The 26,297-nt window shown below is 45.6% G+C and overlaps 1 protein-coding gene across 2 annotated transcripts; it reads left to right on the top strand.

Annotated features, from left to right (window-relative positions):
- The first annotated feature begins 200 nt into the window (after positions 1-200).
- IL1R2 (interleukin 1 receptor type 2) lies at positions 201-24,782 on the top strand. Of its 2 annotated transcripts, XM_081596858.1 has the most exons (10): positions 201-316; positions 2,835-2,872; positions 4,583-4,710; positions 5,654-5,912; positions 7,893-8,073; positions 11,507-11,678; positions 14,695-14,757; positions 17,791-17,926; positions 19,469-19,611; positions 23,316-24,761. In XM_081596858.1, the coding sequence occupies exons 3-10, from the start codon at positions 4,644-4,646 to the stop codon at positions 23,495-23,497; spliced, it is 1,203 nt and encodes a 400-aa protein (XP_081452984.1). In that variant the 5' UTR covers positions 201-316; positions 2,835-2,872; positions 4,583-4,643; the 3' UTR covers positions 23,498-24,761. The 2 variants fall into 2 exon arrangements, with proteins under 2 accessions (XP_081452984.1, XP_081452983.1); XM_081596857.1 differs by lacking the exon at positions 2,835-2,872 and having other exon boundaries at positions 23,316-24,782.
- Positions 24,783-26,297: the final 1,515 nt, after the last annotated feature.

Below are 26,297 nucleotides of genomic sequence, written 5' to 3'. Positions count from 1 at the left end.
CAACATTTTGCTGCAAAATGAATTCTTCTTCCTCGGAGCTGCCAAAAACCGATATTTCCCACACTGCGGCAACTCTGGTTCCAGCCTGCTTCTGAGGTTTAGATGATTGAAAATGATCACTGCTATGTGTTTGTGGTTTAATTGTCTGAAGCCACTTCCTGGAGAGGTCACAGGGAAGCTGCTGTTTTGCCAAAGTCCACAGAGAGGACTGGAGACAGCTGCCTTTGGCTGGGGGCCCAGGCGGGTCTAGGGGTCCAGGCCAGGGAATGGGGAGCCTCGGTGGCGCTGGGTGCCCACGAGGGGATCCGTGGCCCAGGTAGGGCTGGGGGTCCAGGTGACACTGGGGGGTGGCACTAGGTGGGGCTACGGGGGCCCTAGTGGTGGCTGGGGAGCCACAGTGGGGCTGGCGGCTCAGGCAGGGCTTAGCGTCCATGTGGGGGTTGGGGGGCCCAGGTGAGACTGGGGGGTCTAGGTAGGGGGTCATGGGCCCAGGTGGGGCTCAGGGTCCAGGTGGGGGTTGGGGGACCCAGGTGGGACTGGGGGGTCTAGGTAGGGGGTCAGGGACCCAGGTGGGACTGGAGGGTCCGGGAGGGGTCAGGGGTGGATGGGCAGGGTCTGGTCTGGGAGGAGAGCACCAGTGTAGAATTTTGTTCCCCTGGAACAGGGTATCCTTGTTGTGTCAGCTCTGCTCTTCGCCCCCACCAGATGTGGTTTCGAGAGGAGAGTTAATGTCTGTCTCACTTTCGTCACCTGAAAAGAAAGTGATAGCACAAGATATCTTGGATCCCCTCGCGGCTCCAAGGGTTCAGCCAGCAGACACCCTAGAGTGGACGCAGCCTGACTCTTGGGATCAGAGTGACTTTAAAAGTGGTTACAAACCTTCTCCCCATCAGGGGAGGCTAAGCCTGAGCCTTGGGGGTGCTTCCATCCAAGGAGAGTTGAGATGACTTTTTACGGTCAATGGGCAGAAGCGTTTTATTTTTAAGAGTCAGGTCTCAGAAAGAAGAGCAGCGAGAATGTTATGTGTGACAGATCCCTGGGGGGCTCCTTCCCTGAGCTCCTTGAAATTAGGGGTTCAGGATAGGGGTGACAGGAAGCCTGAACAAAGAGGGCAGTTGGGGTAGGGGTGGGGGCAGCTCCACGAAGGCAGTGAGGACCAGGCTCCTTCAGAACATCGTCTGCACATGGCCCCATCCAGCCACTATATCCACACTGAGCTGGCAGCAAGGTGGACTTTGAAGCTGAGACTTTTAAGTTTTTTAGGACCCTTTTTAAGTTGACGTCCGGGAGGATCATAAGTTTCCACTTACATTTCATTGGCCCAGATTTTGTCATGTGGCCACTCCTAGTTGCAAGAGAGGCTGGGAAATGTAGTCTTTGTTTGGGATGGGAGGTGCTCAGTTAAGAGTCAGGGGGTTTCTGTTATTGGGGAAGCAGACACTGGAGAAGAAAGTTAGCATCTGTCATAGAAGCTTTGTTTCTGAAGACTAAGGGCTTTGGAATCACCAATCTTGGATTTAAACATCAACCCGTGTACTCGCTGTGAGATACTGGCCAAGCTACTTTACCTCTTGAATCTCTTCTACTTTATCATCCATGGATTTGCATGATATTCACATCACAAGGGCAAAATGAAAGAATAAACACTCAGTATTTAGCACAGCAGCCATCACTGATCCCCTGGTCCCTGTGTCAATGTCTTTGACTTCATTCATTTGTTCAGATGTGTGGTATTGATTGTTGTTGTTCAGTCACTAAGTTGTATCTGACTCTTTGCAACCCCATGGACTAGAGCACACCAGGATCCCCTGTCCTTTACCATCTCCCGGAGTTTACTCAAACTCATGTCCATTGAATCAATGATGCCATCCAACCATCTCATCCTCTGTCACCCCTTTCTCTTCATGCCCTCAATTCTTCCCACCATCAAGGTCTTTTCTAATGAGTCGGCTCCTCACATCAGGTGGCCAAACTTTTGGAGCTTCAGTTTCAGCATCAGTTCTTCCAAAAAATATTCAGGGTTGCTTTCCTTTAGGATTGACTGGTTTGATCTTGCTATCCAAGGGATTCTCAAGAGTCTTCTCAGCTCCACAGTTCAAAAGCATCAATTCTTCAGCCTTCTTTATGGTCCAGCTCTCACATCTGTACATGACTAGTAGTATTGATTGTATGTGTGTTTAACTCCTATTTCTTTCAGTCCTCACTAGAGATCTCATGAGTCTGGCTAGGACCAGTATAACTAGGATGTGATTAGCTGGGTGTGTTAATCGCTCAGTTGTGTCTGACTCTTTGCGACCCCTTCAACTGTAGCCTGCCAGGCTCCTCTCTCCATGGGATTTCCCAGGCAGGATTACTGAAGTGGGTTGCCATTTCCTTTTCCAGGGGATCTTCCCGACCCAGGGATCGAACCTGGGTCTCCCGCATTGTGGGCAGATTCCTTACCATCTGAGCCACAAGGGAAGTCCCTGTCCAAAGAGGAGAAAGCAACATGGTCAATGTTGGGGTGACCTTTATGCTAAGTAAATGGCCTGGTGAACCTTGGCTGGGGTTAGAGGTGAAGTTACAGGAATAGAAGCAGGAATAGCTGATGGTGAGACAGCCCAGAGTAGACACCCAGCTAACGGGAAAGTCTCAGGTCCTCCATGTCACCACTTGTCACCAGTAGGGGAGCTCAGGACACAGCTCTGAGCCCCCGTCTTCTGGTGGTTGCCCAGTGATGAGGTGGGGGAGGTTTCTAGAGTTCAAGGGTCTCTTCCTCTGTCTGCCAACACTGCCCTGGCAAGCTAAGAGCCATCTGGGTTTACTGTGAGCCATTCTGAATGATCTCTTTCCAGGAATGGGGAACAAGCCAAACTCCTCCGAGAATATGAAGGTGGGTGCTGGCAAGGATGTTTTTATCTGGATTCATTCATCACTCCTAGTTCCCTAGCAGACTTTCAGTTGTACACATACCCTGGTACTTTATGGGAGTGGGTACCATGTAGTCCATGAAAACTTAATAAGATGGAGCCTCTGTCCTCATGGGCTTCCCAGGTGGCTCAGTGGTCAAGAATCTGCCTGCCAATGCAGGAGATGTGGGTTTGATCTTCCCCTGGGAAGATCCCTTGGGGGAGGGCATGGAAACCCACTCCAGTTTTCTTGCCTGGAGAATCTCATGGACAGAGGAGACTGACAGGCTACAATCCATAGGGTCACAAAGAGTTGGACACTGAGCTGCTGAGTATTATGTCCTCAAGTCCGTCCCCACCCCTGGGATCCACAGGTGGGGTCCAAGGCCTGATGGTGCCCACTTCATTCCCTCCTGGGGTAACTCCCCCCTCTACAGGTGGGGGTATTTACCTGCCCCACAGATGGCAGGTTTGGCCACGTGTCTTGCTTTGGCCAATGGAATGTGGGCCAACAAGAGTGAGCTAGTTCTGAGCAAGCAAGGCCTCGCATGCTTTTGCCCACGTTGTTTATGTTTTGCCATAACATGAGAACATCACTTCCCAGAAAGTCACTGGTCCAAGGAGAGTGAGACATCCTTGGAGCTGACTTGGGTCCCACCTGAAGCTCGGAGCTGAGACTAACCCAGCCTAATCTAGGTCGGCCAACTTCCATCTCACCTACAGACCTGTGAGCGAGAACGAAAGACTGGTGTTATATGGCATTGGTTTGGGGCTGGCTTGTTAGCAGTATTGTTGTGGCGGTGGCTAGCAATACAACAGGAAACTGTGATAGAGCATGAGAGGGACGGGGGGAGATGCGGATGGCCTGGGGGGGAGGTGTGGGGGTCCCATGGGGGGAGGTGCGGGGGGACCGGGGGGAAGTACAGGGGGCATCTGATACTCCAGCTTTGGGGAGGTTGATGGGGAGGAGTGCTTCATGAACTTGTGTAAAATATTCAGTTTTGGGCCCTCATTTTGCCTTTTCCTCTGGGATGCTCTAGACCACAGATTATATAGAATTCCTCAGGTTATGTCAGAATTGTATGTAAAATAAGAGTTAATCCATAAGGACTATAGCAAAAGTTCTCTGACAAGTTAAATATGAGGGCCTTTTGACTTTGTGATTCATTAGTCATCCCTCACTCAACAGACAGGAGTTAGGAAACAGCTCTGAACAAAATGAATTAGAATCCTGAGCACCTGAAGCTTACATGCTGGTGAGAAGAGACATAGTTGATGATAAATGTCAAGAGAGCAATAGAGCTGGAAAGGAAAGATGGAGTGTTGGGGCAGAAGTGGGTGCAATTATACGGGAAGGTGGGGGAAGACCTCGAGAAGAGTGATTTTTGAGCCAAGACACTAGCAGTGGCCTTAGGTGAGGAAAGAACCTTTTGGGCTGAGGAGCAGGGAGTGCTAAGGCATGTTTCAGGAGAGAGAGACTTAGGATACAAAACTCTTATTCCAAGTGAAAATCGCCAGAGAAGAAGAACAGATTCAAAAATTTTTGAGTTTTCTTGTTAAAAAAAAATCTAGGCTAAAAGGTTTCTGTTGTCAGGTAAGAGCTCCAGAAAGCAGCCCAGGACCATCCTCATGGGGTCCTCTCTTTTGGTGTTGGTGACTCCTGGAGACACCCCTCCGTCTATCTCCTCCTCTAGGCTCTGGTGTGCTGGACTGGCAGTCTCCCCTTCCTGTGTCCTCCAGAAGTTTCTGGGAGCCATGTTCCTCTTGTCCGTATTGATAATGGGTGTGTCTCCCTTCGCCGTGCAGTCTGAGGAACACATGGGTAAGTAGTGACTCTCAGCTGGAGGGGCTTGCCTGCAGCTTCTCTGGGGATGTTGTTGTTTAGTCACTAAGCTGACTCTTTGCAACCCCACAGACTGTAACCCGCCAGGCTCCTCTGTCCATGGGATTCCCCAGGCAAGAATACTGGTGTGGGTTCCCATTTCCTTCTCCAGGGGATCTTCTTGATCCAGGGATCAAACCCACGTCTCCTGCATTGGCAGGCGTATTCTTTACCACTGAGCCACCTGGGGATAGGAGTTGCTTATCTAGGGAGATTTTGTTGTTATCAAGAAGCAAGGTGTGGCCATCCATGCCTTGGTAGGAGACAGAGTTTTCTCTTGCCTGTCTCCTCGTGAATGAGTTTGCTGTGGGCCTCAGTCATTCCTGCCAAAGGGACAAACCAAATAGACTGTGCTTTTGCCCTTGATAAAAGGTGCTTTTGGATTTTTACCGTACAATGTGTTGGAACTAAGCTGAACTCAGTCAAGATCGACTTTGAATGACCAGGTGTCAGCAAGTCAAAAATAAGACCAAACTTGAGACTTCCCTGGTGGTCCAGTAAGGTTAAGACCTCACCTTCCAATGCAAGGGCTGTGAGTTTGGTCCCTGGTCAGGGAACTAAGATCCCACATGCCCCGCAGCCAAAAATCCAAAACATAAAACAAAGACAGTATTGTAACAAATTCAGTAAAGACTTTAAAACTGGTCCACATTAAAAAACAAAAAATTCTTAAAAAAGACCAAAATTTTTTTGTTATCTTGTGAACCTAATTTAACTTTCCCCACAAAATGTGGATGGAACTTGTTAGCAGCCCTAATGTTATTATCTGGGAGCTTGGAGAGCATTGTGAGCGCTCAGATTTGTTGGTGGGGCCCCACATTGTCAGGGCGTGTGGTGTCCCCGGAGGGACCAAAAACCTGATGGTGGATTCTCTGTCCTTCAGTGGCCACAGGAAGCTGCCGATTTCATGGCAGGCATCCCAAAACAAGCTTCAAGGTAGAAGGGGAGCCTTTGGTCTTGAGGTGCCCCCAGGCGCTCCACTGGGGGTCTACCAGCGCCCACGTCAACGTGACTTGGCATAGAAATGACTCCGCCTTGGTGGTCCCGGAGGAAGAAGAGTCACGTGTGTGGGTCCAAGACGGAGCTCTCTGGATCGTGCCAGCCTCCCAGGCAGACTCCGGCACCTACATCTGCACTCTCAGGTCAGCCCCTTGGGGACAAGAAGAGGGGAGGGGAGCTCTTCCACAACAGATGCTTGCATGACATTTCCATAACAACCTGGACTTCAAAATCCAGCCCACAGGTGGGAACCTACTTTACATCTGCCTCACTGTTCCTGAAATACCTCCTACCCGGGAGCCTGTCCCCGGACATCCTCACGGTGCCCTTTCTCCCCTTCACTGAAGTCTTGTTTAAGTGTCACCTCTATGAAGAGGATGTCCCTGGTTACTTTGTCTAGAGCAGGATTCCTGTCACTCTCTCTCCTGAACCTGTAGTTCTTCGCCTTCGTCTGACACACACGTACTAGTTTTATGTAGTTAAGGATTTGTCTACCCCGTAGAACACACACTCCAGAGCACAGGGACGTGGTTTATTTTGTTCACTGCTGAATCCACAAGGACTTAAGGAATACATGTAGAGCCCTGAGTCGAATGGAGACTGGGGAGAGACTTTAGGAAGAAGTTAATACAAATGCTTATTGGGGCAGGGAGAGCCAGACTCATAAAGTTCTGCCAGGTGGTAGGTGTGGAGCTGAGGCTGGTCCTGACATGGGATTTAGTTCCCCCTTTTTTGTCCTGCTGCTTTTTTCCTCTTTAATTGTGGTGACACAAGGATAATATAACATTTACCATTTGAACCTTTTTTTTTTTAATTTAATATTCAGCTGAATTTACTTTTATTTGTTTTTAAATTTTAATTGGAGTGTAGTTGCTTTAGGGCTTCTCTGATGGCTCAGTGAGTAAAGAATCTGCCTGCAGTGCAGGAGACACAGGAGACGCAGGTTCGATTCCTGGGTCGGGAAGATCCCCTGGAGGAGGAAATGGCAACCCACTCCAGTATTCTTGACTGAAAAACCCCATGGACAGAGGAACCTGGCAGGCTCTAGTTCAAAGGGTCGCAAAGAGTTGGCCATGACAGAGGAACTAAGCACGAGTTGCTTTGCAGTGTTGTGTCAGTCTCTGCTGTACAGCAAAGTGAATCAGCTGTACCTATGCATATACTCCCTTTTGGACTTCTTCCCGTTCAGGTCACCACAGAGCATTGAGTAGCATTCCCTGTGCTATACAGTATGTTCCCATCAATTGTCTATCTTATACATTGTATCAGTAGTGTATATATGTCAATTGCAGTCTTCCAATTCTCTGTTTCTATTAATATCACCATTTTGCCTCTGCCTTTTCCCCAGTTCTAGGGTCTTGATAGAATGATGATAATGAGATTATTGTTAGACCAACCAAAAAAATAAAACCCAAACAAACTTACCAAGTTCATCTCCCCCATGCAGTACTGAAAAAAATACTTTACAGATCTTATCCAAAGATCTTAACAGTTTCCTGATATTTGATTTCAGTTGATACATGGTTTCCAAGAGAAGTAAAGGGGATATTCTTTCTATGGAAACAGTGGCTTTTCGGAAACAATCTCTCCATCTGGATAAGGTTTCCTGGACCAGGAATTTGGAGCATGTTGGGGCTGTGCTGAAGCACCCTCCAGAACCTGGGAGGGTGTAGACCCTTTTGAAGAGGACTTGGAGTTTCTTGTATACGTGTGCTAAGTCACTTCAGTTGTGTCTGACGCTTGGCAACCCCATGGACTGTAGCCCGCTGGGCTCCTCTGTCCATGGGATTCTCCAGGCAAGAATACTGGAGTGGGTTGCCATTTCCTTCTCTACTAAGAAACTGGAATTTCTTCTTAGTGGCCTCAATGGCCTTGAAAGCAGGCTTGTGAAGGGTCCTTTGAGAAACATGCAGAATACATTACCATTCCTATATGACAATTATGATACCGTAATTTTTTTGCCCCCCAAAGATTCAAAAGGACTAGGGACAGAAATAGAATACTAATGAGAAAAATACAGAATGAAGTGTTCACTGAGATTGGGGAAGTTATTCTTAATTTTATTCAGTTTTACTTTCATTTTGCCTTGATGTTTAGTATTCTTTTCTCCCCTTTTCAATCAGAAATGCCTCTTACTGTGACAAAATGTCCGTTGAGCTCAGGGTTTTTGAGAAGACAGAAGCCTCCGTGCCTCTCATCTTCTACCCACAAATAATACCCTTGTCAGCCTCTGGGCTACTAGTTTGTCCTGATCTGAGCGAACTCATCGGTAACAAAGCTGACGTGAAGATTCGGTGGTACAAGGTACGTTTCTGAAAACCGCCATTTAATGAATACATGTTTGAAGAGCCATAGAAAAGATATAAAATACCCATTCTGAAGGCAAGATGTTCACTTTTCTATCTCTATTTTTTTAACCAGTGATTTTTAAAAAGGGCCATGATTAGTATATTCTATTCATCTTTATAAGGCTTGAGTAAGCATTCTCAGATAGTGATTTGAAAAGACACAGTGTGAAATGAATGCAGAATAAATAAAAGCTGAAGAAAGTAGCTTTTTACTCTATGCTGTGTCTATAGAAATTTAGAAAGAACTGTTAACAACTTTATATAGACTTTAATAGAGTTTTTGTAAAAGCACATGAAAATTAACCTTTGGGTTAAAGGAGTAAATATTGGTATAAACACAATTTCCTGTCTTGCTTGATAAATACTGTTGTCAGCTCCCTTGTGTAGACCAGGGGTGGGCAAAAGACAGCCGGGGTCCGGTGAGCTGTCACTCCTTTGTTTGTTTGTTTTTTAACTTTTTATTTTGTATTGGCGAATATTTAATTAACAATGTTGTGATAGTTGCAGGTGGGCAGCAAAGGGACTCAGCCATACGTATACCTCTATCCATTCTCCCCCAAACCCCCCTCCCCTCCAGGCTGCCACATAATATTGAGCAGAGTTCCCTGTGCTATACAGTAGGTCCTTGTTAGTATCTATTTTAAATATTAGCTGCTACTCATTTTTGGATGTTAACTATCCAGTTTTAAATGGTTTAAAAAATTTAAAAAAGACTAATATTTCATGACCTGTAAAAATGATATGAAACTCAAATCTCAGTGTCTGTAAGTAATGTTTTCCTGAGACACGCTCATTTGTTTCTGTGTTTTTATGGGGCAGCAGCAGCTGAGTTGAGTAGTTGGACAGAAGACATGTGGACCAAAGGCTTAAAATATTTACTTTCTGGCTCTTTACAGAAAAAGTTTGCTGACCTCTGATATAGACCAGGAATGGATACTGAAAAGTACAGTTACCTGTTTAAAAATGGATAGAAATGAACACTTGAGTAAAAAAAAAAATAAGTTGACCAATTGACAAGCATTCCAACTACAAAATAGCCATAGTATGTCAATTTAATGTTGGAAACTTTTTAAATGATTTTCAGAGAAAATATTGAGTTGGCCAAAAAGTCCATTCAGGTTTTTTGTGTAGGATGGCATGGCAAAACCTGAACGACCTTTTTAGCGAACCCAGTAAGTAGCCAGCTCTTATGAATTAGTCTGCCCAATAGAGGAACTCTTGGTTTCATAAGAGCATAAAAAGGTCAAGTGAGAGATTTTACCATAGAAGAAAGAGCACAGATTCTGGGGGGTGACCAGTCTGGATTGGAAACCCTGCATCTTCATTGACCTGTTGTCTAGCCTTGGTCTGCTTTTTTCCCTCTTTAACCTGTTTTCTCTGCAAGGCCGCAGTTCATCCCTCCCACCACCTGGGACTGTTTGGAGTTGAAATGGAGCACAGTGTGTGAAACACCTTGTGCGGTGCTTGATGTGTAAATATGGGTGGACAGGGTCATCCTGGTAGCACTTAATGATGTCAGTTCCCGTCCTAAGAATGCTGATCATCACTGAGCAAGTACTGTGTTCAAGTCTGTTCTAAACTCCCCGACATGAACGCAGTGCAGTTTTACAGATTAGGAAAGGGAGACACAGGAATGTGAGTACCGTGCCCAAGGTCACTCAGCTGGCAGAGGGTGAAGTCAGACCTCTGACCATGGAGGCCAGAAGGCGCACATCCCTGCCACACGGGCAACCCTGGGGACTTGCAGACCCTGGAAGAACCATGTGGCTCTGCCCTGTTTTAACTTTTTAAACTTAATCGACACACTAGAGACTGTTCACATTTGAAGTACACTAATCAGGAACCCACACTCTGTGTGTGTGTGTGTCTGTGTGTGTGTGTGTCGCTCAGTCATGTCCAACTCTTTGGGACCCCATGGACTGTAGCCCGCCAGGCTCCTCTGTCCCTGGAATTCTCCAGACAAGAATACTGGAATGGGCGGCCAGTTCCTCCTCCAGGGATCTTCCTGACCCAGGGATCAAACCCGGGTCTCCCACATTGCAGGCAGATTCTTTACCATCTGAGCCCTGTTAGGGTTTGTTCATATTTGATCACATGTGTTGGGAATGATGAAATCTCTGTTTTTAATTAAGTATATTGTACAATTAGACATAATGGGTTATGTGGCTGACAAACTCTTCCAGTTATGCCCATGTTCTCGTTCAGAATAAGTCTGTGAAATGACTCAGGGTTATATTCGAGGATTGCAATCGTCATGGTTTTGAAAGAGATGTTCCTGAGAACATTCTGTGCTCATGAAGTGTTTCCTCTGCTCTGTTCTGCAGTACCTTTGTCCATATGAGAAGTGTGGCTTCATGTCTCTTACAAAATTTTCTCCATCTCTCCTGACTCTTTAACTTGAAATGATTCTTAACGTGATTACTACAACATCAACTCTGGTGGGCATTCACCATGACTACATCATAGCACTCCTTTCTGGATGTTTCCCAAGGCCTATAGGCAGCAGTTAGGCCATACATATGTTTATATTTTAATAGCCTACTTAGTCAAAGAAGATAATTTCTTTTTTCCCGTTGTGCCCAAGCAAACGTGCTTTAAACCTGTGGTTAAAGAGACCCAGCCATTTATTACAAACTTTTTATTTTGTATTGGGGTATAGCCAGTTTACAATGTTGTGATAGTTTCAGGTGGGTAGGGAAGGGACTCAGCCATACATAATGTGTATCCATTCTCCCCCAACCTCTCTCCCATCCAGGCTGCCACATGACATTGAGCAGAGTTCCTTGTGTTATATAGTAGGTCCTTGTTGATTATCCATTTTAAATATATCTGTGTGCACATGTCCATCCCAAACTCCCTAACTATCCTTCCCCCCAGCAACTATAAGTTTGTTTTCTAGGTTTGTGAGTCTATTTCTTTTTTGTAAATAAGCTCATTTGTATCATTTCTTTTTAGAATCCCCATATAAGCAATGTCATATGATATTTCTCCTGTTTCTGACGTCACTCAGTATGACAATCTCTAGTCCCATCCATGTTGCTGCAAATGGCATTATTTCATTCTTTTCAATCCAGCCATTTTATTTTATATGCTAACAAACTCCCTCTCCTAAAAATACAGTTAAAAGCATGTCTCAAAGGACAATATTTGCAAAGTAAATACCAAGGTGATTCGTGGGTTGCAGATTCATTAGTGATGCATAATACTGATGTTGTTCATAGCTTTTGAGATATTAATTAGAATATAGTTTAACTTTTTAAAAAAACTTTTAATTTTGTATTGGGGTATAGCCGATGAACAATGCTGTGATAGCTTCAGGTAGAGAATGAAGGGATTCAGCCATACATATACAAGGATACAGTGTAACTTTGAAAACATTTTCCCTTAAGGATTCTGTCCCTTTGGATCAAGACAACCAGAAGTTTCTCAGTGTGAGGGGAACTCGCTTGCTTGTAAACAATGTGTCCATGGAGGACGCGGGCTACTATACCTGTGCCATGATGTTTGCCCACAAAGGCAGGCAATACAACATCACCAGGAATATCAAACTCCAAGTTAAGAGTGAGTACTTGCCATCAAGAAACCTCTGTACCCTGGTTCAGCAATAAGCATGAAAGGAAAAATTAGGGCTCACGTAGAACTCTTTTTTTCCCCCAGGTTGTTATTTCTTGATTGATTTAAAAAAATGTTGTTTTTTTTTTTTAATTGAGGGAAAATTGCTTTACAATATTGGTTTGACTTCACGTAGAATTCTTTGAGTGTCTTTGGTATGAGAGGAAAACAGATATGGCAAATCTCTCAGCACCAGGCTTATAAGACGTGTATGACACTTGGAAGGGTAGAAAGCAGGGTGACTTTATGAACAGTGAATCCCTGGGTAGTTGACAGGGTTCTAAGTCTGAAGTTAAAATATACACCACTAGAGGGAGCCAAACAGTAGTTCCCTTGGAGGGTCCCTCTGCAAGGTCCCTTTGGAAGGCTTGCACCTCGAGGGCCAGTCATCAGAACACAGTTGCCGTAACTTGGCATCTAATTCTAGAATGTGCATGTGTGCTCAGTTGGTGAGTCGTGTCCAACTCTTTGTGACCCCATGGATTGTGGCCCACCACGCTCCTCTGTCCATGGGATTTCCCAAGCAAGAGTACTGGAGTAGTTTGCCATTTCCTTCTCCTAATTCTAGGATACTAGTATTTTTTGGAGTTTTCAATGAGAAGTCTATACATTGGCATAGCTGGTGACAAATCTCTCTCTTTTTTGATCTTCCCCAAGCATGTCTAGCCTGAAGGCTCAGATGGTAAACAATCTTCCTGCAGTGCAGGAGACCCAGGTTCAATCCCCGGGTTGTGGAAATCCCCTGGATTTGCACATGGCAAGCCACTCCAGTATTCTTGCCTGGAGAATTCCATGGACAGAGGAGCCTGGCAGGCTACAGTCCATGGGGTCACAAAGAGTCGGGCACGACTGAGACAACTGAGTGACTCACACACAAGCATGTCTCGTGGCCCTTGAAACTAGATTTGAAAAAGCAAGGGCTCTCATTGGTTTAAATGAGTCCTACCTGAAAATAATGTGTGAACAGTACCGATTAGCATGTCGAGTTTGTTCACTGTTTCTTCCACGCCTCCTGCGTGCTGGGCATCAAGCTTGGTGCGAGCACACAAGCGGTGAAGTCCTGGCCCCTGCTCAGGACAGTGTGGTGCTTCTCTTAATTTTATACATGGAATAACTGCACAATCGGGGTCTTTTAAGGGCTTCCCAGGTGGCACTAGTTGTAAAGAATCTGCCTGCCAATGCAGGAGATGCACGTGATGAGGGTTCAGTCCCTGGGTCAGGAAGATCCCTTGGAGGAGGGAATGGCAACTTACTACACGCTCTTGCCTGGAGAATGCCATGGACAGAGGAGCCTGGCGGGCTACAGTCCATGGGGTCGCAAAGAGTTGGGCATGACTGAGCAAGTGAGCAGACACACACACACACACACACACACACACACACACACACACACACACACACACACACACACACGGACATTTCAGAGAGCTTTGAAACTATGTTCAGGCATATCATTAGTCTATGAAGGGAAAAGACTTTCTTCTCCCAGAGAATACAGAGGTGCAGTCTTATTACATGGAAATCGAGTCTTCACGAATGGAAATCTGTGTCTGGTGAGGATTCAATCACATCAGCCCCTTGCTCCCCCGCAGAGGGGATCCCCTAGACTCCCGCCCCCCTCTACCGTTATCCTGTTCATGTGATACTGCACAGGAACACGAGGGGGCGCCAACCTACCTATTATCCTGTGTCCTGGGACCACACTGTGTCTGAGCCGTTTTCAAGGGTGGTCCTCCGCCAGCTGCAGCATCACTTGGATACTCATTAGACACACAGACTCTCAGGCCTCCTCCCAGACTTACTCAATAAGAAACGATTAGCAGCCCATGTTTAATAAGCTCCTAGGTGATCCTGACATGCCCTGGAGTTTCGACCTACGGATGTATCTCGTCCTTGGGGCATCTTTCTCCCCTCTCTGCCTCCCTGAAGCAGCCCTGTGACCATGGAGGGAGGCGCAGGCTCCTGGTCATGATCTCGGTCACAGTGGAGAAGCCGGCTGCTCTCTGGGCTCTCCTGGGATGCTGCCTAAAGCTTATCCCACTGGGGTTTCAGATGCTCTTTAGTGGAAGACATGAGGCTGGAGCCGTGGTGGACATGGGCAGCCCTTCATCCACCCTTCGCTGTCCTTTCTGCCCCAGTTCAGAAGGCCAGGTTCTTCAAGGTGCTGGGAGAACTGCCTCTTGGGGAGCTGGGCTCTGATTCCTCCACAAAGAGTCAGTTTCCTCAATTACAAGCCCTGGTGGCCAAGCTGGATTATGCTGTTTCTCACTCAGTGTGGGGTTAGCAGGCTTCCCAGGTGGCAATTCCCAGTGGCACCCGCCTGCCAATGCAGGAGTCATGGGTTTGATCCCAGGGTCAGGAAGAGCCCCTGGATAAGGGCATGGCAACCCACTCCAGTATTCTTTCCTGGAAAATTCCATGGACAGAGGAGCCTGGTGGGCTACAGTCCATAGAGTCGCACAGAGTCTGACACAACTGAAGCGACTTAGCACACATACACGTGGGGTTAGCATCACAAACAGGTGGTTCTGGATGTCCTGTGCCTTTTTTATTTTTCAGAAGTGACTCCAGGATTCTGTGGCAGGTGTGGAGGGGGCTACTTTAGGGTGAGGAGCCTTTGGAGTAACACCCCTCCCGTGGACCTCGAGAACATTCCTGTTAAGGGTTCATTCAGGAAGCCGGGGAGTGGAATGGTTAACTGTTATCGCAGAGCATAGAACATCTGTGAGAGGAATGTGTGTGTAACTGTGGCTTCTTCCAGTAATCTCTCTTCTGGGAAAAGCGTTGGCCAAAGAGCCTCAATTTCATGGCTAGCCAGTTTCCTTTGCCAGACAAAAGCTGAGTCTCACAATGTCTGGCTCTGCTGCAAAAGAGAATTTAGCTAATTAGCTAAACAATAGACCTGACCCTCAGCTCGCAATGAAGTGCTTCCTCATTTAATCTCCTTTCCTCCTGTCTTTCTCAGAAAGAGACGAGGAGACCATTCCTGTGATCATCTCTCCCCACCAGACCATCTCAGCCTCGCTGGGTAAGGACCGTGTGACCCACGAGGGTGCCTGCAATCCCAAACCTGGGGCCCCAGGACCCCTATGTCACCCACTGCACCTGCCCTAGGGGATTCAAGTCTCTGGTGGAGACCCTCCCTGCAAGAAATAACAATGTTGTTACCTCAGCGAGAATTACCAAGTGTGAGGGAACATTTCTCTTTGTCAAATGTTCATAGAAATGGCATTGTTGGGAAGCATGCATATTTTACTTCTTGAAAACTCTACCTACAAAAACACTCAATGCAAAAAATCAGAACATTCTAGTGGCCATTGTTAACTACATGAAAGGAATAATTGATGGCATGATGTCCCAGGCAGCACCTGAGGTGTATTTAAAATATTAATAATTCACTTCACCAGCATGTGGCTAATGCTAGTATTACACTCAAGACTCAGACTGCCCTGCTGGCTCCTGGGAGACAGTTTCTTGTCGCTTAATATCAGGTCAGTGGGTCAAGGGAGTTAATGCTTGTCAGAGGTTTTCGTTTTTCACCATCTTTAACTGTTCTGGCCAGCACACACTTTCTTATCAAACACTGTTGAGTCTAATCAGATGTCTTTTGATGCCAACATCAACCCTGTGGGATGGTCTTATTTCTCCCATTTTCCAGAAGAAAAGATGCCTGGGGTGAGGGTGAGGGGGGTCATCGGCTCAGTGTCTGTCAAAAAGTCACAGTTGAGTCTGGCTGGGGTTCAGACTCAGGTCTGTGTGTCTTTGAGGCCTGCACCTTTTGTGTGTGTATGTTTTTATATAATCATTTTTTAGGTCTTATGCTCATTTATTAAACCCTGGCTGCAGAATTCGTTTATCTATCTATCCATCCATCAATCACATGTCTATTGATTCATCAATCATTTATCTATCCATCCATCTATCCGTCTATCTGTCTACTTACCTATCCCTTCTGTTTGGTGTTAGGCTTGTATTTTAAGGGCTTTCTGGGTGACTCAGATGGTAAAGAATCTGCCTGCAATGCAGGAGACCTGGATTTGATCCCTGGATTGGGAAGATGCCCTGGAGAAGGGAATGACTACCCACTCCAGTATTCTTGAGGCTTCCCTGGTGGTTCAAAAGGTATTCTCCAGTGTTCTTGCCTGGAGAAGCCCATGGATGGAAGAGCCAGGTGGGCTACAGTCTGTGGGGTTGCAGAGTCGGACATGACTGAACAACTAACACTTATATTTTAAACTTTAATTGGTGACCATGGAACCTAGGGGGGCTCTTACAGACGCTGGGGTTGTGGCCTGACACCCAAGTTGCAGCTCCCGAGGCTATCTTGGCTCTCAGAAGAGCCTTCTGGAAGCCTGGGGAAGTGGGGACCCAGGTCAGTGCTGGCCCTGGCTCCTCCATGTTCCCCAGCCCACGAAACTGCACCTCCCACCCCATTGCTCTGCATGCATGGATGTGCCTGGGAGAATCACTTGTGGCTGGATTGAATGGGCTGCTTCTGCCTGAGAAATCTTTTAAGGTCAGAGAGGTGTGCAGGAAGAACAAATGCAGCTTTCTGAGCCTCAAGTGGGGCCAAGGGGGTTAAAGGCCGTGCCCCAGGGAGGCCCGTCACCCGTGAGGAAGACACGCGTGGGAAGGATTTTGTCTTTTGTTCCCCACTTTGGTGACTAAACAATAACTTACAGAGATTGAGACAAGGGGCTCAGGACTATCACGTTGCACAACTGTAGAAGCCACCCATCATGTAAAACACAGTGGCTTTTTCTTTTGAAAGAAGTTTTTAGTTTGTATTGGGGTATAGTCAATTAACAATGCTGTGATAGTTTCTGGTGAACAGCGAAGGGACTCAGCCGTACATACGCATGTATCCATTCTCCCCCAAACTCCCCTCCCATCCAGGCTGCCACATGACATTGAGCAGAGTTCCCTGTGCTGTGCAGTAGGTCCTTGTTTGATCCATTTTAAGTATCGCAGTGTGTACATGTTTATCCCAAACTCCTTAACTATCCCTTCCCCCATTCTTCCCTGCAGGCAACCGTTAAGTTCAATCTCTAAGTCTGTGAGTCTGTGTTTTGTAAGTTCATTTGTATTATTTCTTTTTAGATTCCACGTATGCTGCTAAGTTGCTTCAGTCGTGTCCGACTCTGTGCAACCCCATAGACGGCAGCCCACCAGGCTCTGCCGTCCTTGGGATTCTCCAGGCAAGAACACTGGAGTGGGTTGCCATTTCCTTCTCCAGTGCATGAAAGGGAAAAGTGAAAGTGAAGTCACTCAGTCATGTCTGACTCTTAGCGACCCCATGGACTGTAGTCTACCAGGCTCCTCCGTCCATGGGATTTTCCAGGCAAGAGTACTGGAGTGGGGTGCCATTGCCTTCTCCGAGATTCTACGTATAAGGGATGTCATATAATATTTCTCTTTCTCTGTCTGACTTACTTCACTCAGCATGACGATTTCTAGGTCTATCCACATTGCTACAAATAGCATTATTTTGTTTTTTTATATGGCTAGTAATAGTCCATTGTATATATGTGCCAAATCTTCTTTATCCATTCCTCTGTGGACGTTCAGGTTGCTTCTGTGTCCTGGCTATTGTAAATAGTGCTGCGGTGAACATTGAGGTGCGTCTATCGTTTTGGACCATGAATGTAAAACACAGTGACTTTTGAAAGGGTTAATCCTAAATGAACACGACTGGGATGGAGAGCTCCCTGGGCAAACAGCAGAGCCGAGACCAGCAGTGGGCAAAGAGAATCCACACACACATCTGGGATTTTGGAGGCAGTGAGAATGAATTGTGGAGGAAGGTGGCCTGGGACTTCAGAATGCTGTGTAGGAGCCCAGTGGCCTCGGGAAGCTGTTTGCCTGTGGCTTTCCATCTGCTTAGTAAACACTGACGCTTGAGGTGAAAGCTTAAGGGAACTAAGATTCCTTCTAAAAAAACTAATAGTGTGGTGAGGGTGTCTGAGAAGAAGTGGAAAGGCTCACTGCTCAGGCCCCCTGACATGACCCCTGTCTGCCAGCCGGGTTCTGACGTCTGATGCGCTATGTCTTGCTGTCACAGGGTCAAGTCTGACAATCCCTTGTAAGGTGTTTCTGGGAGCCGGCATACACACAACCACTCTGCTGTGGTGGACGGCCAATAACACCATCATAGAGGATGCCTACCCCGGGGGCCGCGTGACTGAGGGGCAGCGCCAGTAAGTGATGGGGGGGATCTTCCTTGTCCCCCGGGCAGAGCTGTTGTGATCCTCTGCAGACGTCACTTGCTTGTACAGACAGTGTCCTAGCCAACCCATCCTATATGACATACACACACACCACAGTACAAACCTATATATATATATATATATATTTATATATGTATTTTTTATTCTAATCTGTTGGATTTTTAGCATCTTTGACATTGAGTTTTGCTAAGAATCACCAACTGCTCTTGAGAATCAAGGCTTGTAAGGCTATGAGTTGAGTAGCAGCCTAACACATGGTTGGTGTTGCCTCTTCTAGTTGTTTAATTAAACCTTTTTCTCTCAAGTGTTGCAGTTTTCATACAAATACTTTGAGCTAAGATGTGTCCATTCCTGACTTTGCAACCTAAGAGTACAACATTTTCACAGCCCTTAAAGAGAACTTGAGATGTAGCGGCAGGATCTGAGCCCCGCCTATTTCTCAGGAAATCGTGGGCTACCACAGTCTCTAAGGAAGGATGCTATGAAAGAAAGTGAGAATTCTGTTCTCATAAGCCTTCATCTCTGGAAAATGTTTTTTCACTCTGAACACAGAACAGTCAGGCTTTGTAAATGGGAACCATTTTTGTGTGAGGAAGGCAGACCCTTCCACGTTCCAAATTATAAAGGATTTTTAAAATTGTAGTGTCAGTACTCGGAATTTGCCTGAATTTTTGCTTGCCAAATTCTTGTCTTTTTGGAAAGATCTATCCAGCAAGAACTTTCTGGATGCAGTTTGGTGGATAGAAATTAGGTGTGGTTAGCATGATCCTCTGCTTGTGGATCCTTGTTGCAAGAAGTTTGGGCAGAACTCACATGCCACATGTCAGCTTGCTCATACTGTCCATTTGCTTAGAGGAGCCTATTTTTTCCCCCAAAGATGAAAAAAAAAAAATAGTCCTTGTGGATCCACAGCCACGATATTTTTATTTGTACTAATAAATAATGTGAAACATCTTTGGATTCCTGTAACATTACAAATGGCAGTGATGTTGACTAGAGTCCTCCCCCGCGTCTGCCGCCCTTGGTTCTGAACTTGAACTTCCAGAGTGAGAGCTGGCAGTGAATGCTGATGAGAGCAGACACAGAGGAGGATGGGATTCCTGGAAACTCCCTCCCTCCCTTCAATATGCAAATGATTTGTTGGTCATACAGTCCAATTTCCCCAGACTAGACATTTCTGTTCCTACCAATCGTTCATTGTTCATCAAGAGCCTTAAAAAGTGACCCGCCTGCCCCCATCTATTTATCCAAAGAAGCTGGCTTCTGTTAAGTTCTCATTGTCACAAGCATCCTATCACAGCGACCAGCATCTTGAGAGTTATTCTTACCTTCAGGAATAGGCTTAGAAATTCTCCCGAATAAATGACAACTATAATGGCAAATGGCCTTAGTTGGGTAAATCGTGCCATCAATTTAAGTACAGTGGAGCTTTGAGAATGTGTAGGTATCTATATTGAAAAGCCAAGCCGGCGTTTGACAGTGGACGTTGATCTCAAGTGTTCTCTCACTCAGGGCATACTCAGAAAACAACGAAAACTACATTGAAGTGCCACTGATTTTTGATCCCGTCAGAAGAGAGGATTTGCACACGGATTTTAAATGTGTTGTCCGTAATACGATGAGTTTCCAGACGCTTCATACCATGGTCAAAGAAGGTATGGATTTTGGGGGGGTCATGAAAGGGAAGGACAAGTGTTGGGTGCTCTGTGGATGTGAAACAAAGGTCCTGATTCATCAGGTGGTTACTTAGGTGAGTCTGAGTTTTCTGTTAGTGGAGCTCAGAAAACACATCTCTCCATTTTTGTGAATGTTTTTGGTAGGGTGGAGGCTGGCTTTGAGAGATTCTACTCAAAGGAAGATTTAAAGAGGAAGCTGATTTTTTGGAAAAAAGACAAAATTGTTCTGTGATAGATTGAAAAACAAAACAAAACAAAACCCCATGTCTCTGTGGTTCTGCCAGATCAACAGGGCCAGTTTGCTTCCCTGAGCCCTCGAGGCAGGTGGGAGGTTTTTCATCCTGAGGTTGAGAAACTTCATCCTCCCAGGGCTGGGGATTGGGAGGTACCCAGAGCTCAGGTGGCTTTAGGGTTAAAGCCATCAGTCCCCAGGAGATAGGGCTTCTCTGGTTGTTCAGTGGTAAAGAATCTGCCTGTGATGCAGGAGAAAGGGGTTTGATCCTTGGGTTAGGCAGATCCCCTGGAGAAGGGAATGGCAACCCACTCCAGTATTCTTGCCTGGAAAATCCCATGGACAGAGGAGCCTGGCAGGCTATAGTCCATGGGGTCACAAGGAATCAGACCCAACTGAGCGACTAAACAACAACATCAGGAAATAAAGTGCAAGACTGTAGCTAGATCAACTCACCGCTCACGGAAGAACATTGAAACAAGGAGAAAAGAAAAACCTGATTTATCCTTTTGACATGGCTCAGCTGGTAAAGGATCCTTCTGGAATGTGGGAGACCTGGGTTTGATCCCTGGGTTGGGAAGATCCACTGGAGAAGGGAAAGGCTACCCACTCCAGTATTCTGGCCTGGAGAATTCCATGGACTGTATAGTCCATGGGGTTGCAAAGAGTTAGACATGACTGAGCGACTTTCAAAATAAAAAAAATCATTTTGACAGATCGATTTCTTCTCAGTGTTTGAGTGCTGAGCAGGAAAGGGAGGTGTGAATGATGTAGTCTGTCAACTGCTCAAAGGACAAGAAGGAAAGAGACAAAGTGAGTCCCACTGGGGACCTTACCCTGACTTCTGGGCCATCAGCACAATCAATAAACACAAGCTGCCCCACATTTGGGTGTTTGCAGAGGAGGCAGCTGCAGACAAGTTTTGTTTTTTAAGTTGAGAGTTATTTCTGGAGGGCACCCAGGAAGAGCAATACTTATGATTCCAGCCCCCACCAGGCTGTACCCACTTCCTATAGTGACCATGGAGGAGCTGGGGGTGGGCGGGGGGAGGATGTGAAAAACCACAAGATACTGGCCCCAGAAAGCTGAGATGTATAGAAAAGGATCGATCTTAGTTAGCCCAGACTCTTGTATCTTCCCATACATAGAAAAGTGCTAAATTCCCTAACTTGAAACATCAGGCAAGCTTTTAATGGAAAGTTGAGGATCTGGATAAGCCTCAGGGCAGGAATGACCACACAATATAACTTCTCTGCAACTGTGGTCTGTACACACCAGCATCCCCCACTTGTGCCACTGGCTGACAATGCAGATTCCTGGGTTCACCCCCAGACCTACCCAGTGAAACTCTCTGGAGGGAGGCCAAAGACTGATATTTAGCAAGCTCCGTTCACCCTATATGTGGAGAACCATTGTCGGAGGACACAAGCAAGGTCTGACGTCTCAGATCATTTCTCCATGAACGCGCTGCTGGTGGTACAGACTTAGAAAGGGAGGCTCCACTGCCGGGCTGCAGAGTAGTAGCCCAGAGGAAGCCATGGCGTGTCTGGTCCTGAGGCTGGGAACCTGCTCACATTTCTAGGACATGAGCCCTGACCTTGCATGTCCTTTGCTGGGTCGGCTGTGACTGATCACAGAGCTCACAGCTGAAAGCTTCCACCAGGGCTCGGAGGTGCTTCCCAATAGTTGCCCCAAAAATTAAAGCTTCACTTGGTTTGTGGAATTTTAAGATGCAAGAATCATCTGGAGAAATTGCCTGAGATTGTGTTTTTTCCCCAAAATCTGCACAGAGTAGGATAAATAGTAGCTTAGAAATGTAGAATACTGGCCTCCTCATCCATGTGTGATCAATAATCAGAGCCTCTTTTATGAATATAACAAGTAATACACTTGTTAACCTTTTCATCAATTTTTATTGGAGTGTAGTTACTTTACAATGTTGTGTTAATTTCTGCTGTGTAGCAAAGTGAATCAGCTATATGTTTACATTTATCTCCTCTTGTTTGGATTTTCTTCCCATTTAGGTCACCACGGAACACTGAGTAGAGTCTCCTGTGCTATACAGTAGATTCTCATTAATCATCTATTTTACACAGTGTCAATAGTATATATATGTCAATCCCAACTTCCCAGTTCATCCCCCGCCCCTATTATTCCCTCTGGTATCCATTCATCTGTTCTCTACATCTGAACTACACCCTTTCTAATTCCATCTTTACTCTTTTTTTATGCTTTTATATTTATTTTATTGAGATATTATTCACACATCATAACAGTCACCATTTTAAAGTGTTAAAATATACTTGTTAACTTTCTAAAATTTAATTTTTATTATATTTTGGAGTATAGTTGGTTTACGATGTTGTGTTAGTTTCAGATGTACAGCTAAGTGATTCAGTTATACATATACATATATCCATTCTTTTTTGGATTCTTTTCCCATATAGGTTATTACAGAGTATTGAGTAGAGTTCCTTGTGCTATACAGTATGTCTGTTAGTTATCTATTTTATATAGTGTGTATATGCCAATTCCAACCTTCCAATTTATCCCTCTCCTGCACCACTTGTTAACTTTTAATCAACACTTGCTTCCTATATTTTCATAACACAGAGCTGCAAAGGAGCAGAATTTAAAATAACTGGATCCAGGCAATAATTTTGACACCTAAAGCTCCTTTATTCCAAATTTTTCTTTTCCTTTGTTACTTTACTGACTCCTCCTGACACCCAGGATCCCTGGAAAAGGACATATTATACGCTGGCCACATCACAGTTGGCCAGCAAAGATCTTGATAGACACCTTATTGCATACAGTCCAGCAGGTGGAACAAAATTAGACCTTGACACATGCCCCACCCCACCGCTGAAATCTACACTGCTTCTCTCTGATGGATATTTGTTGTACTTGACTTTGTTGTTGTTATTTATTTCTTTACCCACTGTGGGGCACGTGGGATCTTCCCCAACCAGGGATCAAACCCATGACCCTACACTGGAAGCTTGGAGTCTTAACCACTGGTTGCTCAGTCACTGAGTCATGTCTGACTCTTTGTGACCTCATGGACTGCAGCACTCCAGGCTTCCCTGTCCTCTACCATCTCCCAGAGCTTGCTCAAATTCAAGTCCATTGAGTCAGTGATGCCATCCAACCATCTCATCGTCTGCCATCCCCTTCTCCTTTTGTCTTCAGTCTCTCCCGGCATCAGGGGCTTTTCTAGTGAACCACTGGACTGCCAGGAAATTCCTGTTTTACCTTGCTTGTTTCCATAATGCCATCAATATCATTGTCAAGCACCCTTGTTCTGGGCGTAAGGGACATACTTTCTGAAAGTCAGTGCATATCTGTTAGGAGAAACAAACAGCATTCCCTTCTCTGTAAAGTGCACAGCAGTGTCCTATTTGGCCACAGGAGCTTGTTCACCTCTCATGTGTCTCTGTTCTTCCTACAGCCTCCACGTTCTCCTGGGAGATCATGCTTGCCCCCCTGTCCCTCATCGTCTTGGTTCTGGGGGGCATATGGATGCACAGACGGTATAAATGCAGAACTGGAAAAGCCTATGGTTTGATGGAGTTAAAGACTGGCCACCCAGACTCGCAATCCTATCCGAGTAAAATAAAGGAAATAAAATAGTTCACAGCAAACCATGTCCTTTCCAACGGAAGCGGCTCAGCTTTTTGAAGGATGTTGTTCTTTTCCTCAGTTGTTTACCAAAGCTACTGTGTTTATAGTGGGTTTGTAGTGAGAGACTGAAATGTTCACGTAATGTTTATTGTGAAACCAGATCACGGGATCCAGTGTGCATGTGGGTGGGTATGAGGTGCTCTTTGAATAAGAGTTGAAAACATTGAGATGAGTTTTGAAATTCATTTATTCATTTCATAAAAATGTGTTAAAAGTTCTATGTTGGCTATGATCTATGGCAGATGTTCTAGATACAAAAATAGTGAAGGCATGGTTTTCCTTTTGGAAAGGTGGAATTTTATCTCGAAACTGGAAAGGATGATTTAGAAATACTAAAGAGGAAGAATCCTCAAGAATTGGTAAATGCTTTTTAAAAGGATGATCCAGAAAATAGTAACTTCAAATAGATGGTCTGAAAAATACATAACGTACTAGTGAATGGAGAAATAGATTCAGCTTTCATAATTAAACTTCTGAAAATAAAGAGAAAGGAAGAGTGTTGAGATGATTGCATACACATTGTGGAAAAAAAGTCACAACCTCTTTTATATAATATACCAAAAATAAATTCCTGCTAAGTTAATGAGTTAAATTTAAAAATCAAATTGCAGGAAAATTGGCATGACTCACTCCTTTACCTATTCAAGTCTTTGTTCAAATGTGATCTTCCCAAAGGCCTTATAAGAGACCCTCTATTTCCATCCCTCTCTGTCCCCCCACCAACTGTGCTTTGTGTCATTTTAGCTCTTACCCACACCAGACCTTCCATTATATATTTGCTTGTTTATTTTCTATCTGTTTTCCCCACCAGCATGGGAGGTCTTTGAGGGCAGAGATGTTATTTTGGTCACAACTATATTCCCAGTACCTAGAATCAAGCCTGCTGTTCACTGGGCATTTAATAATTATTTGTAGAATAGAAGAAAATAGGATGAATTCTCTCTATAGCAATAAAAGAACCACCAGAGTAAAGATGGACAGGATTCATTATGTTACAATTTCTGCATAATAGAATAATAAAAGCAAAATGTCAAAGAAATTGCACCAAGCGAGATCAAGGCATTAATAACTATTATCTGCAGAGTGATTCAAGGTTTTAAGAAAGGTGTCAGAACTGAACAGATGAAAGAACTTGAGGAAAGAATTTCAGAAGAAACATGCAGCAAGGAACTGTGGTTTCAGTAATAATCAGAGATGAATTAAATAAGCACTCACACACTTTTGTTGTTGTTCAGTTGCTAAGTCCTGTTTGACTCTTTGTGACCCCATGGACTGCAGCATGCTAGGCTTCCCTGTCCTTCACCATCTCCTGGAGTTTGCTCAAATTCATGTCCATTGAGTCGGTGATGCCATCCAATCATCTCATCCTCTGCTATCCAGTGTTAAAAGGTGATACCAAGATCATTACAAAACAGTCATCCTCACACTGTGTGATACTATGTATACATTGGCACCGGGAGGTGACCAGGTATACATGTGAGGCCAGTGGGGTGCTGGGACCAGCTTCCAGTCCTGTGCATGTGGGTTCAGTCGCATTCGACTCTGCGACCCCATGGACTGTAGCCATGCAGGCTCCTCCATCTATGGAATTTTCCAGGCAAGAATACCGGAGTGGGTTGCCATTTCCTACCCCAGGGGATCTTCCTGACCCAGGGATCGATATAGAGCCTCCCGCATCTCCTGTTGGCAGGCAGGTTCTTTACCACTGTGCCACCTGGGACCAGCTTGCACCCAGTGTGTCATCTCTTCTCTGCTCTGTTAAGTGATGTCATACTGTAGCTTAAAACCAACTCTGGTGGGAGAATTTACATCACAGAAATTGGCAAATGCCACAAGTCTCCCCTCTGAGTACTCCACTATGAGGACCACAGAAATGCCCAGTACTGCTATTCCTGGAAACTTAGGACCTGATTCAATAAAATAGACAGGAGATAGCATTCAGTGAAACTTACCACCCTGATGATGAAACATTATGCCTCAGTTATAAGTGATAATTATCAAGATTCTGAGACCAGGATATTTATAATATTAAGGGAAGTTTGTATGCAAAACAGAAATTGTCTTATACAATTGGACTGCACCCCACAGGTCTACAAGCCTTGTAATTGCCCAGCCTGGAGACCCAAGAAAGCTTGGAAACAGTGGCAGAGACATGAGTGACTTGTTGGATGGGGAAAAGTGTCCTGGAGCCACAGCCCGCCGTGGCTGGCTAGCAGCACAGGGTGGCAGTCTTCACTGCTGGGGGAGCAGAAAGTGTTAGTTACTCAGTCGTGTCCGACTCTTATCGACCCCATGGACGGTAGCCCATCAGGCTCCTCTGTCTATGGGATTTCCCAGGCAAGAATACTGAAGTGGGTTGCCACTTCCTTTTCAGGGGATCTTTCTGACCCAGGGGTTGAACCTGAGTCTCCTGCATTGCAGGCAGATTCCTTAAAAGCTGAGCTATCAGGGAAGAGCAAGAAGCTACAGGTTTTAAAGGGAATTGATGCAGCTTGGCTTATTGGTTACCTGGGAAACCAGCTTCGGGCCTAACCTCACAGCCCCTCAGGTTAAAGATGTTTCCTCTTAATAGGCTAGCAGGTGGAGCCCTTCTGGCCTAAGGATCAGAACAATTTCGGGCCTGGAGCAGAAGGTGAGCACTCTTGTGTGAGTGGGCAAAGGGGAGGTCCGTATGATTCACGCGTGGGGCGCACAGAGAGCAAGAGAGGAGCCACTCTTGCGTACTGGACACATGCAGTTTAAATGGTTG

This window comes from Giraffa tippelskirchi, chromosome 4 (genome assembly GCF_054371585.1).
Source record: "Giraffa tippelskirchi isolate mGirTip1 chromosome 4, T2T-mGirTip1v1.2.pri, whole genome shotgun sequence".
Classification (NCBI taxonomy): Eukaryota; Metazoa; Chordata; class Mammalia; order Artiodactyla; family Giraffidae; genus Giraffa; species Giraffa tippelskirchi.
This window is presented reverse-complemented; position numbering and strand designations above follow the sequence as displayed.